This window comes from Heliangelus exortis, chromosome 3 (assembly GCF_036169615.1).
Source record: "Heliangelus exortis chromosome 3, bHelExo1.hap1, whole genome shotgun sequence".
Classification (NCBI taxonomy): Eukaryota; Metazoa; Chordata; class Aves; order Apodiformes; family Trochilidae; genus Heliangelus; species Heliangelus exortis.
Window position 1 is genome coordinate 29,947,257 of NC_092424.1, and position 21,592 is coordinate 29,968,848.

At 39.5% G+C, this 21,592-nt stretch overlaps 1 protein-coding gene across 3 annotated transcripts in view; it reads left to right on the top strand.

Annotated features, from left to right (window-relative positions):
* The window catches only part of FSHR (follicle stimulating hormone receptor), a 79,460-nt gene that overhangs the window by 49,407 nt on the left and 8,461 nt on the right, over positions 1-21,592 (top strand). For 2 of the 3 annotated variants that reach the window (XM_071739817.1, XM_071739818.1), the window contains exons 3-9: positions 361-435; positions 811-885; positions 9,638-9,709; positions 11,885-11,962; positions 15,865-15,933; positions 16,047-16,121; positions 20,944-21,129. In XM_071739817.1, the coding sequence (XP_071595918.1) occupies positions 361-435; positions 811-885; positions 9,638-9,709; positions 11,885-11,962; positions 15,865-15,933; positions 16,047-16,121; positions 20,944-21,129 (630 nt within the window). The remainder of the gene's footprint in view (positions 1-360; positions 436-810; positions 886-9,637; positions 9,710-11,884; positions 11,963-15,864; positions 15,934-16,046; positions 16,122-20,943; positions 21,130-21,592) is intronic. The other variant, XM_071739819.1, reaches the window with a different exon arrangement.

The following is a 21,592-nucleotide window of genomic DNA, read 5'->3' on the forward strand; positions in this document are numbered from 1 at the left end:
CATTTCACTCTCTGTTTTCTTCAAAGGGTTAAAAGATTTCATTAAATCTCTATCATTAATTAGTGATGCCTGAGATCCAGTGGAAAATAATGTTTAGACCCTGACTTCTAATACCGTGGGAAGTGCAGGGTTGTCATTACAGTTACAAACATCAGCCTCAGAAGATATCTGTTCCTGGTGGTTGATGTTTGCCTTGGTAGCAGCTCGGCATTGTTTCTAGAGTCTGCTTTCTCATCTGATATCCACCTTGGTTTTAAAACTCATCAGTAATGTAGGAAGAAGTTCCTTGCGAATTTTCCACTTGTCCATTCTCTGCTACACTATGGCTTGAAATATCTTGACTTTTAAATTATTTTTCAGAGAGGTCTCACAGAATGATGTCTTGGAGGTCATAGAAGCAAATGTGTTTTCCAACCTTCCTCAGCTACATGAAATGTAAGTAATGAGCAATCTGAATTCAAAGGACATAATTATAAAGTTTCATTACAGGCAAGAATTAAAGGTTTTGAAGCTTGCTTCAGGTAAGAGCTGAAGAATTCATAGTGATACAGGAACATTTGAAATCTCCCTTTGTCTTTTCCATCTTCCTATCTAGATGTCCTTTTCTTTCCTTGGCCAGCCTCAAACCACATATGACTGAAGGTGGTGACATCTGGTGTTCTGTGTCAGGCTGCTTCTTGCAACCGTGCAGACCTTCTGCTGTCAAAAAGAAAATCTGTGTACAGTACCACTACATCATGGGGCTACAACAAATATTTTAATATCAATATATTAAGATATTTCCTCTGATGTTTCATTTTCTCTTTGCAGAAGAATTGAGAAGGCCAACAACCTCGTGTACATTGATCAAGACGCTTTTCAACACCTTCCAAACCTCAGATATTTGTAAGATCTTTTGCTCTTTGCAAGTACTGTAGTGATTCAGAATGATACAGATGTGTTTCTGTGCAACCTGTGCTGAGCATTTTTTGTCATAAAACAGAATAATGCCATCTCCTTGCTACTGTTTGCACATTGACAACCCAGGCCTTAACACAGTCCTCAGAAAAGCTGAAGATAACATCCTCCATGGAGCAGCCCACAGAGGAGAGCCCTGAGCCTTTTTAAGAAACAGGTTGAAACTGAATGATAAGAAAAGGAGTTTGGCCTCTTTTATATGTATAAGAATAGGTCTCGGTTGAAATTTCTCTCAACAGCTTTGGGACAAAAAGTGTCTCTCATCTCTATTTTCTATGTTTTTTTAAAATTTCACATACATGGTATTAGACATTCAAATTCTCTCTTTTTTAGCAATTGCAGTGCTGTAGCAATATTTTCCATTAGCGCTTGATGTGACTTGATTAATAGCAAAAAAACTTACTGTTGTATGTTATAACTTTATTTCATTAGCCAGCCTCTTCAAGAATGCTGTTTGCACAACTGTGCCGCGACTGCTCCCATGAGCTTGCCATCAAAATTCGGAGATAATTGAATTAATCTTTAAAATAAACCGGTACCCAAAAATATTCTCACAGATTTTTAGCATGTGATGTTAACATGACTAATAATCTCTCCTTTGTATCAAAACCTCAGTGAAGTGCAATGAACTCCATTTAAGAGTAGATGGTTTTAATTACTGTAGCTAAAATAAACCCCCACAGTGCTCTTTGCTGAACAATGGCATATAAACCCAGAAGGACATTAACTTAACTTTTGTATGCCCATGACTTGAGCACAATTACCCAGCCTCATTTTCATTACTTGTACAAGAAGCCTTACTCATTCAAGAAGCCTTCTTTTCCTTACTCATCCAAGAAGACTGATCAAAATTTCTGCATTTGAGTACCCAAGTGCTTAATTTTCTGATTAGATACTTCTTAAAGATGGGATGAAATCAATTTAGTGGTCTAATAAGCATAGCTCCCAGTAAGCTAATAAGTGTTTAATATCCCAACCTCCCTACCCCCCCAGTATTTTGACCTACATCTGCTTTATCAAAATCACCAGGCACCTTGATAAACTTTAAATTTTTTATGTGCATAACTGAAACACAGATTTTATCTTGACAGTAAGGAAATAAATCTTTAGGTTTGCATTTTCATGAGGAGAAAACATATGCCTTTTTTTCTTCCTTTTCAAACCTGAGTTATTCCGTGGTGACTACTGTCTTTGAGTAATTCTGACTGCCTATGAATAAAAACAAAGCATTTGTTTAGCCCCTGTAAAATCCCCAGAAGAAGCTGCTATGGGTAGCATAGTTGTCAGCTGTGCAGATGGGTAGAAAGAATGAGACCACATTTATGTCATACAGAATGCAACAAGAAATGCGAACTCACTAATGAACACATTAATGTCATTTTTTTTTTTTTTTAATGTGGGACACAGAAATAATAGGTCGTGAGGAAAAGGTAAATCCTAACTTCAAACATCTGAAGCAGTGGAATTTTTTATGTAAGTGGATGCTTCCTTTTTGGAACAATTGTCATTCTGTACTTCCATGTGCATTGACTCAGGGATCCTACCTGTACAAAAATTAGGCTGCAGTAATCCAAACCCAAACCATATTCAAAATACAGAGGTCTGCTTGTCTAGCTCAACAGCCCCCATTCATTTTCAGATACTTTTACTCACTAGCTAAAAACAGAGAAAAATATCTTTTGGGTATTCTTAAAGGTTTTCTCTTTTGTGGGTATACAGCACTGGAAGATGCTTTCAAGACTACTGTAACCCATTTCTAACTGGCTTTCTACTTTCCCATAGACTTAATGATTTAGTGGATAGAAAATTTCCTCTGAATTTCTTTTATGGCCACTTAGTTCACATTCATTCTTATGCCAAAGATCTTCTCTCATTTACAGTTATAAAATCTGTGTTTACTCCACTAATGGATTTATGCTGCATCATCTCTTTGCCTTCATTTTAGGAGGGAAAAAAAGTCCAATTATATATGTCTATAAGTAGTACAATAGGTGCAGGCTTCCTGGCTAGGAGCATGGGAATAGATGAACATGTTTTGCATGCTAACAACAAGGTCTGAGGTAGATGTGCTGGGCGTAAAATCATTGCAACACATCTGGCTTCAGTCCTCCATCAACCCACAACACAGGGATTATGAGCAGGACCCAAATTCCCTGCAGGAGCCTTCCACACAGCAGTGAACTGGGTGTGAGTTACATCATGCTCAAGTCACTCTCTCTATATATAGCCAGACCTTGGTGCACTCTCTTGGCACATATCTGTAAGGAAAACTGCCATTTTCTCTATCCCCTTGTTTCACTCACTGGTGCTTTTAGAAACCCTTCCTTGGAAAAGCTGAGACTTTTGCTCTTCTAAAGAACAGGACTGTAAACTTAATGAGAAAGCAGAAACCTTGATGGAAGGCTACAAAATGTCAGGTGGTAAAGGTAATCCAATCTTGGTATTCACCTTTCTACAGATTACAAGGAAGGGTCAGCTAATGAAAATATGAGACAAGATGCTCAGGGAATTAATGGATTGATGAGTTTTGTGTTCAATTTAAGGGCTTTTTCCCACAATAAACAAAAAGCAAAAAGTATCAACACACTGGAGGGGAGGGAGGCCATCTAGAGGGAACTTGGCAGGCTTGAGAGGTGGGCACCAACCTCATGAACTTCAACGAGGACAAGTGCAAGGTCCTGTACCCAGGCCAGGGAAATTCCAAGCTTTGATGGAGAATGGATTGAGAAAAGCCCCAAGGAGAGGGACCTGGGATGTTGGTCGATGAGAAGCTCAACATGAGCTGGCAGTATGTGCTTGCAGCCAAGAAAGGCAACCATATCCTGGGCTACATCAAAAGCAAGCATGGCCAGCAGGTCAAGGGAAGTGATTCTTCCCCTCTAATCCACTGCCACTGTGGGATATCCAGTCATGATACCCCACTTAGAGTATGTGTCCAGTTCTGGAGCTCCTAACACAGGAAGGACACTGAGCTGTTGGTGCAGTTCCAGAGAAGGGCCATGAAGATGATCAGAGGTCTGGAGCACCTCTCCTGTGAAGACAGGATGAGAAAGTTGGGGTTGTTCAACATGGAAAAGAGGAGGCTCCAGGGAAAGCATACAACAGCCATACATAAACACATATAAAGAGGGCCTAAAAGAAAGATGGAAAGGACTTTTCTAGTCGGGGTAGTAGCAATAGGACAAGAGATAATGGTTTTAAACCAAAAGAGGGCAGATTTAGGTTAAACACAGGGAAGAAATTAGTGTGAGGGAAGAAATTTAGTGTGAGGGTGGTGAGAGACTGGAGAAGGTTGCCCATGGAGGCTCTGGCTTCCTCATCCTAGGAAGTGGGAGATAGATTGGATAGGAGACATTGGATGGGACTTTGAGCAACCCTTGCAGTGGTGTTGTAACTAGATGATCTTTAAGGTCTCTTTCAATCCAAACAATTCTGGGATTTTACAATTCTATGAATACAAAAGTAAAAGGTTATAACCATGTGGAACCATAATTTCAAAATAATTCAGAATAGGGCTAAGCATCTCTGTGGATAGAAATACTATCAACGGCTACTTGAGAAATTAGGTCTCAAAGGGAAACTAACAAACCTTTGTATATCACATGCTAATTCTCCCACTAACTGCTCGAATTTGGGAGGGAACAGTAATTGATTTCATAAATATCATAAAACAGATTAGGAGATTCTATCCAACCATAGAGATAGCTGTGTGTAGGTGGGAAAGCAAACGCAGTGCTGGTCTCACTGGGTCACATTCCTGTTGCCCATGGGGTGTATCTTCTGCCCAGCTGGGGTCTGTGCCAGCTTCCCAAATAGCCCACATCAGGGCAGCAGAGATGGAGATGAAGACCCAGACTCAGAAGTGTCAGTGGCCCAACCATCTGCTGCAGACTCTTCCTGCTGCCCTTCCTGGTCCAGCCCCCCCAGTCAGAACAGCTGGCACAGGCACACCCCATAGCTCTCTGAAGAGGTATAGCAAGACCCATCTGCAACCACTATGCCAAAGCCAAGGGACTTAGGTACATCTGCACTTTGTTGAACTCGTTGGGGTTCTTCTGAAGCTTCCAGCCACGGTGACATTATAGAATCATAGAATCATAGAATCATAGAATTAGCTGGGTTGGAAGGGACCTCAGAGATCATCAAGTCCAACCCTTGACCCACCGGTGCGGTTGCTAGACCATGGCACTGAGTGCCACATCCAGTCTCTTTTTAAATGTCTCTAGGGATGGAGAATCCACCACCTCACCGGGCAGTCCATTCCATTGCCTAATCACCCTCTCCGTAAAAAAATTCTTTCTGATATCCAGCCTAAATCTCCCCTGGCACAACTTAAGACTGTGTCCTCTTGTCTTGTTGAAAGTCGTCTGGGAAAAGAGACCAACTCCCACCTGGCTCCAACCTCCTTTCAGGGAGTTGTAGAGAGTGATGAGGTCTCCTCTGAGCCTCCTCTTCTTCAGGCTGAACAGCCCCAGCTCTCTCAGCCTCTCTTCATAGGGCCTGTGCTTGAGTCCCTTCACCAGCCACATTCCCACAGAGTATGAGACACACGGTCTGATTCCTCACAACAACTCCATGGCTGCATCAGAACTGTTATAACACAGTTCACAAGATCTCACAGAAAAATATGTATTTATTGACAGTTTAAATGTAAATACATATGCCTGAGAAAAATTAATCAGTGTTAATGCCTAAGACTGAAGCACCATAAGCCATCACTTTAATACCTTTGCAATACATTGCTTGCAAGGCTCTCTCTGTGCTGCTTCAGAAATGGAAGCATAGCCACTAGGTCTTATTTATGGGCAGGAGCTAATAAATAATAGGAGCTAACTAGAAGCTCTGGTTAGCCTTGTCAGTCCTCTCATCAACTCCCTGATCTTGTTACAGCCACTATCTGTTGAACATTGATATGCTTTTCTCCCTGTCATCCTAGGTACAAACACATTTCCTGCTCATCCCACTCCCTCTGTCTCCTGACTCATCATTACCAGTATAGGAAAAAAAAAAAAAAAACCAAAAAAAACATAAGGGAGAAATTGCTTAAAAATTGCAATTCTGAAATATTCTTGCACTTCTAGAAAAGGTAGTCTTACCTTTCTCACCATCCTTTCAGGAGCAGTGAAGAGAATTGTTAATTGGTCTTCTTGGATACTTGCCAAACAGACACTTATAAATGGTAACTTACTGACCTTTTCATAGGTACAAGATTATTTATCTTGCTCTCATTAGGGAGAGCTGTGGCATTGTCTGCTTAATAATGTAGTCATGGCTTCTCAAACATATTTTCTTTACAAAATTAGTTCTCTTGTAATTGGTGTTCTTTGGTTCTTTTTAAAGGATGTGTCAAAGATGTCCTGTATTAAGCAATGTCAGCCTAAAATATAAAAATTTTAATGTAACACTCATTTCAAATCAATTTTGAGGTCATACAGCTCGGTTATTGGAGGAGGGGAAATTTAGGTTGCAAAAGCATGAGTTTTGTCCCATTCAACCCAAGCCATCCTATGATTCTATAAAGGTCCACGGAACTGCTGACCCTTTGAGTGGAGTTGGCTTTTCAACAAAAATAAATGATGCACGTGAGTCTCGTGGTTAAAGACCTTGCCCCAGAAGTGGGCAGTGAGGATTATAGATTTGATTTATCCTAGAAGGGTGGGACATGTGAGTCCGAGGAACCTCTTGCTGGAGTCAGGATCACAGGGAATATAAAGTAACCACATTAAAAGGACACAAAAATAACACTTTCTGAGTGATGCTGGTTTTATCTCTGCCCACTTCGGGCTTGCAATTCAGAAAATACACAAAATACGATGATGAGGTAAATTATATTCCCAGTTTTGTCAGAGGAGCTCCTACAAATTTGGCATGTAAAAAATGCAGGCATGTTGCTATATCTGTAGATAAGCAGGCAGAATCTTCCAGGAATTAGTTTCTGAAAGACTTTTTTTCCCTGCTGATCCTGGTGCTGTTTTCTTACGTGTTGTCTGAAGAAAGCCTTTTCCGAAAGACAATTAATGGTTTGGAAAGCAGCCATCAGCTTCTGAAAATCAGGTTCTTACTGAGCTGTTTATGCATGGCAAGGAGGATTCAGTTATAACACAGATTAAAGAGGACACTTATTTTAAGTGGGGCTACTGTGTTTGTATACATTATATGGTAAATATATTGACAAAACTGTCCTGCAGGAAAGATATTCAGTAAATTGGATTATATACATGCTAAAAAGATTATCCACTTAAAGGCCTCTGGAGAACTGCTGGTTGAATAAAAAGAGAGGGAAGATCTAGGCTGCAGTTTAGATAAATATTTTTTTTTCTTCCTTTTCCACAATTAATTAAAAGAACACCCTCTCCTTCTACTAAACATCATTCTGTGGCTCTGTGCAACCAGTGCTTTGTACCACGTGTAGATTACTTCAATATGTAACAATTTGTCAAAGATGCTGTGCCTTTCATCTCATTTGACACAAGTACAAGAGAGCTGACACTGCTGCTCAGTAGACATGAGTACAAATTGAACCCTGAATGCTTTGGGATTAGTGGAAAAATCAGAACTATGGCATCATCATTGGTCATGAACAGCTTTCTTCACTCATGTATAGTGAAAGCTGTGCTAAAGAGTTTTGCATTTTGATGTTAGGAGTAAGCTGCCATTGAAAGCAGCATTTGAATAGCAGATTTTATATATAGTACCATCATCTTTCATTACTGCAACATGAGGATGGAGAATTCCTTGGGAAAGTACTAAAGAAAAGGAAACTTCTGTTGTCTTCTCTGTCTTGCAGTATCCAAACACTATCTGGCAGCATTCTGATTATTCATTTACCCTCTAAGAAAAAGTGTGCCATGATTTGTATTTAAAAAACGGCTCGTAAAAAGAACTTCATGAATTTTTAGCATCAATGAACATAAGACTCATTGAAAATTAAGAGGCTTTCAACTAAAACCTTGTATATCTCCAGTACTTTAGAGTGTGTACTTTAAACTACTGCAAGGGGGAAATTGCAGGTTCTTCTATTGCTTCTAATTCTTCTTTCACAAAGTGTAAGTGCAGAAGTACTTAAATAACAAGGACCTTGTGAAATCCACCTGCTTCATTAAAAATGCTTTGTATTTTACTATATGTAATATATATGTATTTTACTATATGTAACATTTTTTTCAATGGAGTTTTTGTAGAGCTTTCTTGGTCATATGTTATTTTAAAGCTAATGCAAAGTCAGACCACTCTACTTCTGAGATGCAACTGTCGTGAAATTTCAGCAACTTTCCCAAATCAGCTTCTTGAATATTCACTTGTTTGGTTTTTTTTTCTGCATATAATGCATTTCTTTTTGCTATGAGACAGATAATAAGTTTGATTTTCTATCTGAGCATCTGAGAATATCAAGATATCACCTCATGGAACCCAGAACAATAGTTATTCAAGTGAGTGACCATTTGTCACATTGAGTGCCTAAACATAGGATCTAGTTGCCATGTGTAGGTGTTCAGTTTCAGTTCAGTTTATGAAACTTAAAAGGTTGTGTATATCCTGAAATAATCTAAGTTTATAATAAGCATCAAATGAATGCTGTTATTTTATTCCAGCCTCAATCAGTGCTTTTCGCCACCATTCAATTATTCAGGAATGAAACTATGAAAAAAAAAAAAAAAATATCACATGCAAGATTGAAAGAACATTGTTCTTTTGAAGTGCCAGGTTAGAAAATACTTTCCATATACTACTGTTTTTTCTTAAGGAACTAACATTCTCATTGAAAGGTTAACTTCTGTACCATCTCACATATTAAAAATACAAATAGATAAGTATTCTTTCAAAAACCCAAATTTTCTATTTTTTTTGATAGCATCAGCATACTAATGAGATATTTTGGCAGCTGGGAAAATTTTCCAGCCTGGCCCATCTCCTCCTCCCTCCTGTGCTCAGCCCTCTTCACAGCCACCAGCAGCCACCAGCCCCATTCTGCTGGATGGCAATGTGATGTTTCTCCTGCCTTTGCTACTGCTGTGGAGAACACATTCTGCTTAAACTAGATGTGGTACATCTCTCTGGATACTTGTGGCCCTGCTTCCTCACTGGCTGCAGGCACAGGGTTGCCCTCCAGAGCCATAATTTCTGGGATAGTTTCAGGGACAGTACCCACAACACAGAGGCCAGAGGTGCTTTAACTGTTGGGAGGCTGGGGGTAGTTGAATATGGTGACTAAGGCTCATTTCCAGCCATACAAACTGCTGGAATGTTCCCCTGTGTTCCTTTCCTTGCTATTGAAAATTGTCTCTTACTTTCATTAAATAATGTTATTTCTAGAGGAATTAGTATATTCTTTAATAGAGTATAAAGTTAAAATTGTGGTAAGTGAGTTGATACTTTTATCTTTAAAGAGCTACTCTCAAAATAATTATCCTGTGTCACTGCAGTTGATTTTTAAGAATATAGGAAATTAATACTGGACCTCAGGAGGTACCATGTAATTACCCAAGGTAGGGTTTCTCAAAAAAAATCTTTTTTAGGTTACAGAGTCAAATTTCCTGTGGGCAAAGCCCTCTATATATGACTAAATTCTGGCTTTTGAGGCTACCATTTTATGTACAATGTTCTTTCTTCTTTTTAAATTTTTTGGTTTGTTTGTGGGACAAATAATCAAAATAATCTTCATCTGTTCTCTCCCCCTTAGGTTAATATCAAACACTGGCCTTCGGATTTTACCTGCTGTCCATAGGGTACACTCTTTCCAGAAAGTTTTACTGTAAGTTTTAAAGTCTCCTTTTCACTTTTTAACACCTCCTTTTCAATGTTCTACCTCTCCAACAAAACCTTTCAAGGCATGATTTCCCTTGTGCTCGTTTATTAGTTTTATGGTAGTGTTTTGCATTATAATTTTGTAGGCAAGTATCCATTCTACAAAGCCCTATAGCTTGCACTTTACAGGCCACTCTTCCCCTGGCTAAATTATGAGCATGTGCCTGGATGGCCCAGGGGATGGATGACAGCCTCTTACTCCTTTTTCACCAGTTGAGTCCGTGCAGGCTCATGGCAGTGGAAATATGTTGCCACCTGGTGACAGTTCTTCATCCTGCATGGGAAGAGTTGCTGATCTCAGAGTGATTTTCCACGGAGAGGTGGCCACATGACAGAGAAAAGAAAAGAAAAAAGAAAAAAAGAAAAAAAAAAGAAGGGAAAAACCCCAAACAACAACAATAAAAAATCCCCATAGGAATATCTCTACCATGCTCTGGTAGCCCAGTGAATGAATTCTATTTTTCTACAAATAATTCCAATGCCAATAGACAAAAAATATTTGCATCAAATTTTGTGTGAGAGCAGGCTTTTTTTTCTGTAAAAAAGTTTCATTTTTCTGAAAAAAAATTGCTATCTCATCAAAAACTATAGAGTTTTTTTTCACTGAAAACAATCTCAACAGAAATTCTTCAGTCAGCAGCTTTCTATAAATGAAAGCAGAAACCCCAGGAAATGAGCAACTATTTCTTCTCTTCCTTTGGACAAGATATATTGGCAATGCACAGGCAAAGTTCTGAATGTTCAAATCTTTGATTAGAAGATTTCAAGCTTTAGAAACATTAATCCTGCAATTCTCTTAGCAGTGTTCATTAATATAAATAAAAATGCATAGAAAGCATGGATGAGGGCTGCTGAATATAGCATATGCTTAAATAACATAAGAAACAAATTTCTGTAATACAGCTGGCATACATAATTTTAAGAACTGAAACCACCCAGTAAATGCAACAGATACAGAGCTACAGAGCCTTCCTGCTGCCTTCATGTTTATCATTAGTCTTAACTAGATTTTAATCACTGTGTCCTACTGAGCAAGAGGTTTGGGGGTTTTTTTTCAGATGAAATTCCTCACTTTTCTGTAAGAATAACTGGGCCTTGGTACTACTTAAGACCCCAACTAGACCTTGTCAACACAGAGGTCAATAAGAACATTCCCATTGGCTTCAGTTGTGCCAATATTTACTTCCCGAAGATGTATCTTGACAGGTCATGGATGCTTACAAAGGGCAGTACAGATCCTTTGCAGGAGGTACACTTCATTGCTATGGGTGCTGCTCCCTGCCTATTCCCTCCTCTGCTGACCTCAGTTTGCAGGATGAATCCTCTGATTAAATGTCATTTAATGCAGAGGTGTGGCCATATTCATCTGCCTGCATGAGATAATTTGGGAAGTACACTTAATTTCAAGCTTTGCAGGTAATTCCTTTCATTCCGTGCTTTCCAACAGAAACATCATGAAAACAACCATATCCCCAGTTTAAATTTTAAGTAATACTGTTCAGCTTCTTTGAGGCCTATTTTGAGCAAGCAACAGAACATATATCTGCCTTTCCTTGTCTCACATCCATCAAAACTTCTGAAGTGCCTCCTTGACAGTTCTACAAACTGCATTGACAAGGACCCTATGTCTTAGGTTTTAACTACATACAAAGCTGATAAGCAACCCTGTTGACATTGGCAGTGGAATGATTCATGGGCTGGTAGGTGCCCTGCTGAATCTGGCCAAAAAAGCGAATTACTTTTCCTGATTCTGTTTGGGAGGTTGCAACAAGGGATGGCCTAGAAGCCACTCAGCTTGCATTTTCTGTCTAGTGTGTTTGCTGGAGGAACAACTTCATCAAGGTCAGGATAATAAGACTAAAGCATTTATACATTTTAATGGCTTCAGGCTATTTGAGAGAAAAGTGTGGGAGAGATGGTAGTGTTTCCTCCAGGCTTTTTTTTACCAGAAGGTTTATATTCTGCAGACAAAATGTCTTAAAAACTTAAGTCATCACCCTCTGCCTATAATAGTTCCTCAAACTGACTATTAGGAAAAATACTGCATTTGAAATAGTGTTTCATATTTAAAGGCACAAAGAAATATAAAAATATTTTATTTCTGTTGTATTTTATTTTTCAGAGATATTCAAGACAATATCAATATACGTACAATCAAAAAAAATTCATTCATGGGCCTGAGTTCTGAAAGTGTGATTCTGTGAGTAAGACATAGCAAATCCATTATTGTCCTCATTTGGTCATTTCTTGTCCAGAATAAGATCAAGGAAATCAGGGGATGGGCATTATTTCATATACTTCCAAATTATTTTTGAGGTTTTAGACTTCTCCCTTACCCATGAAATCTCTGTATTTTTCTGCCTTGAAAATAAAGGCTTTCCTGGTGTTTGTTTATTTTCTGTTGTATTCTAATCCTGTTCTTTACTTTAGAAGCACAGCATAAAGCAAATTTAGTAATTACTGATGCCAAGGTTAAATGTATTCCACTTACAACAACAGTTCCACACGATAAAAATACTGTTCAAAGGGATGGCATAACTCATAAATATTTACAGTCAGACACATCATTCAAAGACATTTACTAGTCAGGCAAAATATATGTAGATGTTGTGGAAATGCAGTATATTTGTACACAGTGTTAATGCATTGGTACAGGCTGGTTCAAAATGCAGTTTCAAGCTGTATGGTTACATGACTCCACATTTGTCTTGAACAGTAATGTTTTTTAATGAACTATCCAGCTTCTTTGATCCTTTCTGTTGGTGTATCAAAATGTACTCTGCTTGTTAACAACCTACCTACATTTTACCAAGCCAGTGGCCAGACTGGAAAAATTTCCCACTGTTTGTGTGCATTTTCCCTTGCATACCAAAGCAGACAAGCAAGATCTGACTGACTGATTGGGCTGACTTTGATTTTGGTGGGAGCGAGGTCAAACCATCAATATTTGAAAAGAGGCCAGTAACAAGTCACTTATCTCCCCTTTCGTCCTATCAGTTATGCACAAGCTCTTGCTTATGTCAGGTTCCCTGAAGTTTTAAACACACACACCATTTTCTTGGATATATATTCAAGTCACAGTATTCTAAATGTACTAGTTTATTTTTTCTCCCAGGAGGTTTTTTTGCTGCTCAGGTGGGGCTTTTTCAGAGTGCTGCACAACAAGTACTGTATTTGTTTCCATAATACCACTAAGAGATGAGATAAATATTACAGATTTTTACTGTGATTTGACCTCTCTGTGCTGCTTCAACAGCATCTCCACACCCAGCTTGTGCAGCATTTCCCCACTGCCCTGCTGTCACAATTATTCCCTGTGAATATCTGCTGAATATGTCCACCAGGAGAATGAAATGAGGTGGGGGTTGGTGTCTTCTCCCAATTAACAAGAACTAGGACAAGAGGAAATGGCCTCAAGTTGTCCTGGGGGATGTTGGATATTACGAAAAACTTCCTCACTAAAAAGTTGCTAGGCACTGGAATAGGCTGCTCAGGGAAGTGGTGCAGTCACCATCTCTGGAGGTATTTAAAATATATGTGGATCTGGTGCTTAGGGAGGTGGCTAATTGGTGGCCATAACAGGGCTGGTTGGACTTGATGGCCTTGGAGGTCTTTTCTAAGCAAAAGCATTCTATGATGCTATGAAATTGGCTTCCCTTCCTAGCATGTCCCATTGCTTATGTGATGACTGCCTGGGTATGGAAGGACACTCTTCTCTGAGGAAGCTGATGGTTTCTGTGCAAAATTGGCTGGGAGGAGGGGGTTGCTTTGTTCTGTCTCCTCCAGCAGACCTGTTGCCATAGGTTACCCGTGCCCACTGAGGTGTGCAGGAGCAGCACGAGCTGTGCAAGCAGATCTGCCCATCACCTGCCTGGCCAGGTGATGTCCTGGCCCTTCTTCAGTTCTTTCTCTCTGGGGACAAGTGGGGACAGCTTGCCTTATTTTAGACACAAATTTGCTGGGTTTTTATACAAAATTGAAGTCACTATGCAATGCAATAGAGAGTTACTGTTACAAAGAAGAAAAAAAAAAATGGAAAGGAAAGGAAAGGAAAGGAAAGGAAAGGAAAGGAAAGGGAAAGGGAAAGGGAAAGGGAAAGGGAAAGGGAAAGGGAAAGGGAAAGGGAAAGGGAAAGGGAAATCAGGCTTATCAAAAAGACATAAATAGTGGCCAGAACACACTGAACCCCTGCTTCTGGTGGCACCAAATTTTAGCAGGTTTAGCTGTGACAGACTCCAAGCCTGTTTTTGCCAGTAAGTTGGACTGCAACTGATCTTACACTGTGAATGGGATCTAAACAAGCTGGAACCTTGGATATATTTGGTAGAGAAGTGATAGAAATTTATGAAAGAAATTCACCTTTCTTCCAGACCTGCATGCCACTTAGAGCCTAAAGTACATCTTTCCTGCCCTGAAACAGGGTGTAAATAATACCTCAGGGGCAGTGTCCTCCTCAACCAAGTGGATTTTAAAGTGTGTTTTTAAAATACTGCTATAGCTGTGAAATAGTGAATAAAAGCCCATATGGCCAAGTTCTGGATCTCTGGCTCCATTACCAGTGAGGATTCTGGTCCAAACAAGGGGAGAACTTGTCTCAATCAAAACTTACCTACATGAAGCATAATGACATCTTGGGATTTAGGTAATTTTTTTTTTTTCTCTTTTTATTACTTCAGTACCATTAGCCAAGTGACAAGAGTGTACAGTCCACCCTGTACAGCACCACTGTCTCTGATTTTGCAACCTTAGTGTCTGAGTGTCTTAGTATCATGTTTGGTGAGACAATGGAGCAAGTGCTAATATTGTGATTAAAAGCATATATACCAGCCTGGCAGCTATAAATGGGTAAGATCAATATAATATAATATAAAATAATAAATGTTTTGAATGCTGTAAGCAGGGACATGTCTCTCCTCTGTGCTTGCTCACATATGCCTAATGGTGCTTACAATTGAAGAGGATGGTGACAGTTCTCCTGATCTGACCTGACAGACATTATAGACATGGAGTTATTATGTACATCTGCCTGTCAAGGTCAAAAGGGTAATCATTTAAGCTGGACCCAGAAGTGATTGTTGTGCTGACCTTAGCTCACCACCTCAGACTTTAAATAAGTGCACTTGCATGCTCAGCTTTCACTGTGAATTAGAAACAAAACACCCAGATTTGCTGATGGTTTAATTAAATCATGCCATTTTTACCATCAATCAGATCTGTCATTGCCTGTTGAGGAGGACATGAGCTGCAGTGATGCTTAAAGTGAGATGAAAGATTGCATCGTAACAATGATAAATATAACTGACCCAAAATGTAAATTTTTATGACCATGAAGGGAAGAGATGGAAGGAGATTAAACATTAATTAGTTAATGCACTACAGTAAGAACTTGGCAGAAATCCCCCAGGAGCTCTGCTTCCCAGGTTCACCACCCACCTCCTCTCAGGGGATGGAGCCCAGGGAGATGGGGCTGGAGCAGGGAAGCAGACAGGGAGGAAGATTTGTCAAGGCAGTGGACGAAGGAGGAATCAGCCACTTCCCAGACAGTCTGACACTGCTGATACCATGTTGGTGCCCTCCTGCCCGAGTTGGTGACAGTCAGCCTCCCTCCTCCACCTGTCCCAATAAGACATGAGACCACAGAAGACAACTGTCTTTGTTTTTCTGGTGACTGGCAAATGTTAATCCATGGCCCAGTGTTTTAAAAGAAGTAAAACTAAGCACCACTGACAGCCCCAGCAGGAAAGATGCTGGTCTCATGCACCCTGGGATGAATCTGGAACAGCCCCGTTTACTTGATTACATCCTTCCCAGAGGAGGCATGAACAGCCCCAGCATCTTTGTCAGCTCTGCCCTCACTTCAGAAACTTACTCTAGCTATTAACTCTGGTGGCAGTGCTCATTGGCCCTATCCTCATCTGTACTTTCAAAACTTTCCTCCAATTATTTGGATCTTACAGCTTCTATTCACAGAATTTTCATTCTTTGAATATTCAGCTAATACTTTAATTTGCTTGAGGACCCTTTTACTGATTCAAATTACATGCATTTTAGTTATAAAGCACAAATAAAAACACAACTATTTATTTTTTTTCTCTGTTGCAGATGGCTAAATAAAAATGGGATTCGGGAAATTGAAAATCATGCATTTAATGGAACCTACCTGGATGAGCTGTAACTATTTCTGTTTCTTATTATTCTGAAAAGCAATCATTAGAAGGTAGTAACTTCTGTAAGTTTTTTTTAATCTCAGATTGTTTTAGCATCAGTATAATTGTGTTTTTCAGAAATCTAAGTGATAATCACAACCTAGAAACACTACCAAATGAGGTCTTCCAAGGAGCCAATGGGCCCATTGTTTTGTAAGTAATATTCAGTTATTATTTTTCTTACTATTAACTCCATAGATAAGAGTGGAGAGCATTTAAATGCAAGTCTGCTTTTCAACATCTCACAGAATCTGGAGTTCAAAACTGGAAGTGTAGTTCTGAGTGTAAAAAAAAATGGAATCTGTGTCTGAAATTTCAGTCTAGATGTATGTCTTCTCACTTTGTCCTCAGGTTTATGGGAGTATCTAATTCCAGGGATTTAGATCCAGATTCCTGTCCACAATTGATTAAGCTCTCTAAGAGAGTAGTTCTGCCACATATTTTCCTGAGAAAAATTGCTATTAGTGTTTTGTTTGAGCAAAACCAGCAATAGATGAGTTGTTCCTCAGTGCTTAAATCTGAATTGCTTACCTCTGAAGATCTGTCCCTGCAGCCCTGAAGCTTAATTCTAAAGATTAAGGAAACTGAAAGGAACAGGGATTGGGATGTCTCATCCCCTGTAAGGATGGGTATGAAATATATCACACAGTTGCAGCAGGATGTCTTTGGGAGGTGATGAGGTGGAAAGCAAGATCTCAGCAGCAGAGAACTCATCAGCAAGGTGCTCAGTTCAATGGATCTCAGTCACCATTACCTCAAGACAGAGTTTTCAGTGGGATCTGAGTGCCTGTAGCTGCACACAGCTGCTGGTGTTTCTGAGCACAAGCTACAGCACCTAAGAACTGCATCAGAGACATGGGAGTAATTTTTTGTCTCACCACTTCCTTAGAGCCTTTCTCTCTTGAGAAAGATAGAGGCTCTCTAGACATCCAGAGAGAGATAGGAGTCACCCAGAAAAGGTAAAAAGGTGACAGTGAATCTGTTGGAACATTTTACACACAGGGGACAGTGGATGGGAATATAAATAAGGAAGGAGAAAAAAGACTGGTTAAGGTTGACTTCAGATCAGAGCTCTTCTGAAGGCCCTTTTTCCCTGTTGTGATGATCAGTGAACCTATGGTATGTAGAGTTACATTATGGATTACTGCCCTCTTCTTCATTTCCACTGCATTCTCAAAGTACCATCCTGTTTTGGAAAAGGCTGACAGTGGAACATCTTTTCAGCAGTAATATCCTTGATGTTTACTTGCAAAAACATTCTTTCCTATAGCAAAAATAAAATGCATTTTCTTTGCAAGCTGTGGCTGATATATTCTGGAGGTTTATCAAGTTGATTCTGCTGTTCTTCACATTCATTTGGTAGTTCAATTTCTAACATTGAGCTATTTGTGTGCAAAGTTTTCCAGTATTACCAGTACATCTGATGTTCTATGGATGGAAAATTAACTTTTTAGCCTGACTGAGATCATGAAAGAAGAGCCTTCTTACTCATCTGCCATATACTGTACATTAGGAATGCACTTTCACTTGTGGAAATGATTGACCCATAATCATATCTTTGCTAGGACAAATAGTATTGCTTCAATAAAACTTGTGTTGCAGACTGCAGTGTTTCATTAGAGTGAATGTCAGGATGTTTTAACTCTTGATCTTCCTGAACCAGTATCCCACAGTCAATTAATACCAACTTTTATTTTCTGATTCAGCATATTGAAAAAAAAACATGTGAAGAAACACAAATAGTAAAGTCATAAAGCATCAATTTTAGCTCTTGTACAAGATACACAGTTTCACCAATCAATTCTTCTTTTATGTGTACAGTTCTTGGCTGAAATGGAATACCTCTTTTGGAAAGACATTCAAGTTTTGAGATAAAGTATTTCAATGATGATAGTAGGCAAGTAAATCAAATACCTAATTGCTGCCAAACCTGTACACAATCTTTCCATACAGAAATACCTTGTGTTTATCACTTGGAGCTTCACAGCTTCAATTTTCAGCCATCTTGTTTCATTTAATCATCTTATGGTGCTTCCAGAGCTGTAGTGGTTTACACCACCTTTTATTGAAGTCTTTAGGAGTACTCTGGCTGCAGCCTGACTCAGATGAAGGTCTGTGCTCCATCCCATCCTTGAAATTTGTTTTCACTGAGAAACCCACATAAGGGGGCCACAGAAGAGCTTCAGTAGATCCTCAGCTTGACGGCTGAGTCCCTGAAGCACAGTCAGAGATCAGTTTAGATGCAAGAATGGAGAAAATTGTTATCACTGATCAGTTTACCCCTCTCTGATTTCTGCTCCTCCAGCCATTTCTTGCTATTTCTGTATGTGCCTTTCAAACCTCATCAACTGGTCAGTAGTTTTGCTAATCCAACAGAGACTCCCAGTGGGAAAGAGAAGTGACTGGAAAAGAAGTCAGATTCACTCTGCTGGTCCTGCAGAAGCTGCTGTCAAGGCTGCTGGCTAGCAGCAAAGCAATAATAATACAAGAGCATATATTCCAGTGCTTTCTGGCTTGATTTCCTACTGCCCCTTTATCATCTTGGTCATTGTGCTTATTTAATTTATCAAACCTCTAACTGGAGAAGAACATCCTAAGGAACCTCCACACTGTGGTGTGCTCATCATAACTGAGTGGATTAACTTACTAAGCCACCTGCACAATGCTTATGCTTGTTGTGTGGGGGTTTGTCAGTGGTATATCAACACCTATCCCTAACAAACATTAAAAAAAAACCCTGCAGTAGTATGCATGGCACTTTCCCTAACTTGCTTCTGTTTATGCACAATAATAAGCATAAAAGGAAGGATTTATTAAAAAAACGTATTTCAATGAAAAAATATTTAATATTTATTACATTAATGCCCAGAGACCCATTCATATTTAACTATTTTTAAGATTAAGTGATAGTCCTATTCAAATGTACTTGTCATTTCCACTTAGCATAATAACAGTTTGGATTCAAAGATTTTTAGCTATCAAGCCAAAGAAAACACGTTCTATGCTCTTGTTCAGAATTATGAGCCCTTGTGAGGGTTTCATAGGCTCTTAATTATGCCATGAGTGATGCTGTCTGTGGATTTAGGCAGAAAACTGCTCTTTGGTTGTGTCATGAGCATATACTCTAGGTGGAATTTTCACTATGAAACCTACTAAAGGCGATAGTCAGTCTATGAAACAATCAAGGTTGCTCATGGCAATCTAAGTACCTTTTCATGTGGCTAAGAAATAGCCTAAAATTTACCTGCTGATTTTAGCTCCTGTGAGAAATGGGTCAGACACAGAACAATGCCAGGACCATAGCCTAGCTTCTCTCAGCCTGTCCTGCAAAAGGCTGAAGTATTTCTGACTCCACAGGGTCCATCTAACCCTTCCAGGAGAAGTTATGGCCCCAGATGAGGCTAGCAGAGTGGAGTCAGTGTTTTCTCCTTTGCTGCCACAGCTCATGGTCCAGTTGTTGAAGGTGGTGCATTCCTTCAGAGTCTGGGTGAAAAGCCTTCACCTGTGGGCACAGCATGGACACAAAGATCACCTTTCCCATCACCAGTGACTGCTTTATTAGCTATGAGTTTGTTAGACATGATCATCCATAAGCTAAAGACCATGAGTTCAAACAGAGCCATTTTTTCAGTATTGGTTTTGTTTCTTAAGACAGAAAATAGAGGGAAAATGTCCATATAGTACAAAGTAACTGTTTAAAGTTTATTACTGGCTGCTAAATCCTGGTCTCTTCCTCACATGGCACCACTCTACTTCATTAAGACAATAATAAAAATAGTTTGTGAGTGTTGAGTAATAGAGACCAAATAATATGTTGTCTTGATACCATACTGTTATGGATGAATTGAAACCTGTACACTGTAGGGGGCATGGAAATACTTACAGCTATTGTCAGTCCAGTTCCTTGATTAGGGAAAATTCCTTTGTTTTCTCAAAGAATAATTAGCAGAGCAGCCTCAGCAACCACTGCATCCTGGGTCAGTCTCAAGCCAGACAAGATCAGGGGCTAAGGGAAGACAAAGTGATTTTCCATAGTCCATTTTACTGTTGATCTACGGGAAAGAAGCATGCCCTCTGCTCTCACAAGCTGAGGGATGCAGTTTGTGCCCTAGTGAGGGAAATATGGGAACTTTTTGTGCCATAAGTTACACTCTGGATTTCTGAGTATCCCTTAGTCTGAAGTTGGAGCATCCTTGGTCCTGCATGGCCTAAGTCAAGATTTAGTGTGTGTAGAATTATTTTCTTTTTTAAATCCTTAGTAATGCTCTCTTTACTATGTTCTTAGCTGCCATTGCTGCCCATGATAGGCTGTCCCACTCAGTAACAGTCTTCCACATAAACATCTCTCCTAACCTCCTGCAGTGCTGCCCCTTTCTTCATTTCAGTCTGTGCTCTTTGCTTTTTAAACCTCTGAAAATGTTTTGTTATTTTTGTTCCTCACAGTATGAACTGTGTCACCCCTCTCTCAGTTCACTCTGTCTTACCAATGAGTACAAAACCTGATATCCACAACCCATCCTCACACCTGTACATTCCTACAGGCTTCTCTCTCTGTGTTTATTGCCTTTGCCACAGCAATCTACCATGATGTGACATTTCTGTAAAAAACTTATGTTGTGTTTTATCCTGTAACAGTATTCTGGGGTGGTTGGAGCATTTACTGGGTGTTTACTAAACCCAGAATCATATGGCAGTAATAGTTTATGTCATTGCTAATTCTTACTCAGAAAGTTTGGGGATTTTTTTTTCTTTTGTTTTTTTTTTCTCAGATCAGATTAACAGCACTTCATTTTTGGCAGTATTAGTTCAGGTTTCCTGGAGAAATACCTAGCTCACCACCAGACCCTGTTTTAAGCATAGATTTCCAGTTGATCTCTTTCCAGAAAAAAATGAGCACGATAGTCTAAAACACCTGTCCACTGTCAAGCAGAAGTAAATTTGACTTTTACCAATATGTTCATGTGTTTTCTTGAAGGGATATTTCAAGGACAAGAATCAGTTTCCTACCAAGCCATGGATTAGAACTCATTAAGAAGCTAAGAGCAAGGTCTACATACAATTTAAAAAAGCTTCCTGATTTAAGCAAATTTAGATCTTTGATTGAGGCAAACTTCACCTATCCTAGCCATTGCTGTGCATTTACAAACTGGAAAAGACAAAAGTAAGTGATGTCATTTTTTTTTCTGTTTGGTGCTTCTCAGCACTTGATAGTGAATTCAATAAAGTTGCTCAAAATTGGGATAGAAAAGGTGTCTTCAGTGCAGGTAGGTAAATCAATATAAATAAATAAATATACAATACATGTCAGTTTATGCATGCTCCACAATGCACTGCCTCTCCATTGCAAGGCAGTAATGAATGTGATAGCTGTGTTAGCATCATCATTTTCTATAGCTGAGGCTCTAGCCCCAGCCTGTCATAGATCCATCTTCACTCTTGCCATCCAGGATCTGCTTGCAACCAGGCTGAAGGCATACAGGTAAAGTTTGAGAACTTTTCAGGAGGCAGCTGGAGGCAAAGCTCTGTTTGCTTTGTCACTACTTGGCCATCAATTTGGAAGGGTAACAGGAGGGATCTTAAACTCTCAGAAAGAAACACAGATGTTGAAACACTGTCCAACCAAG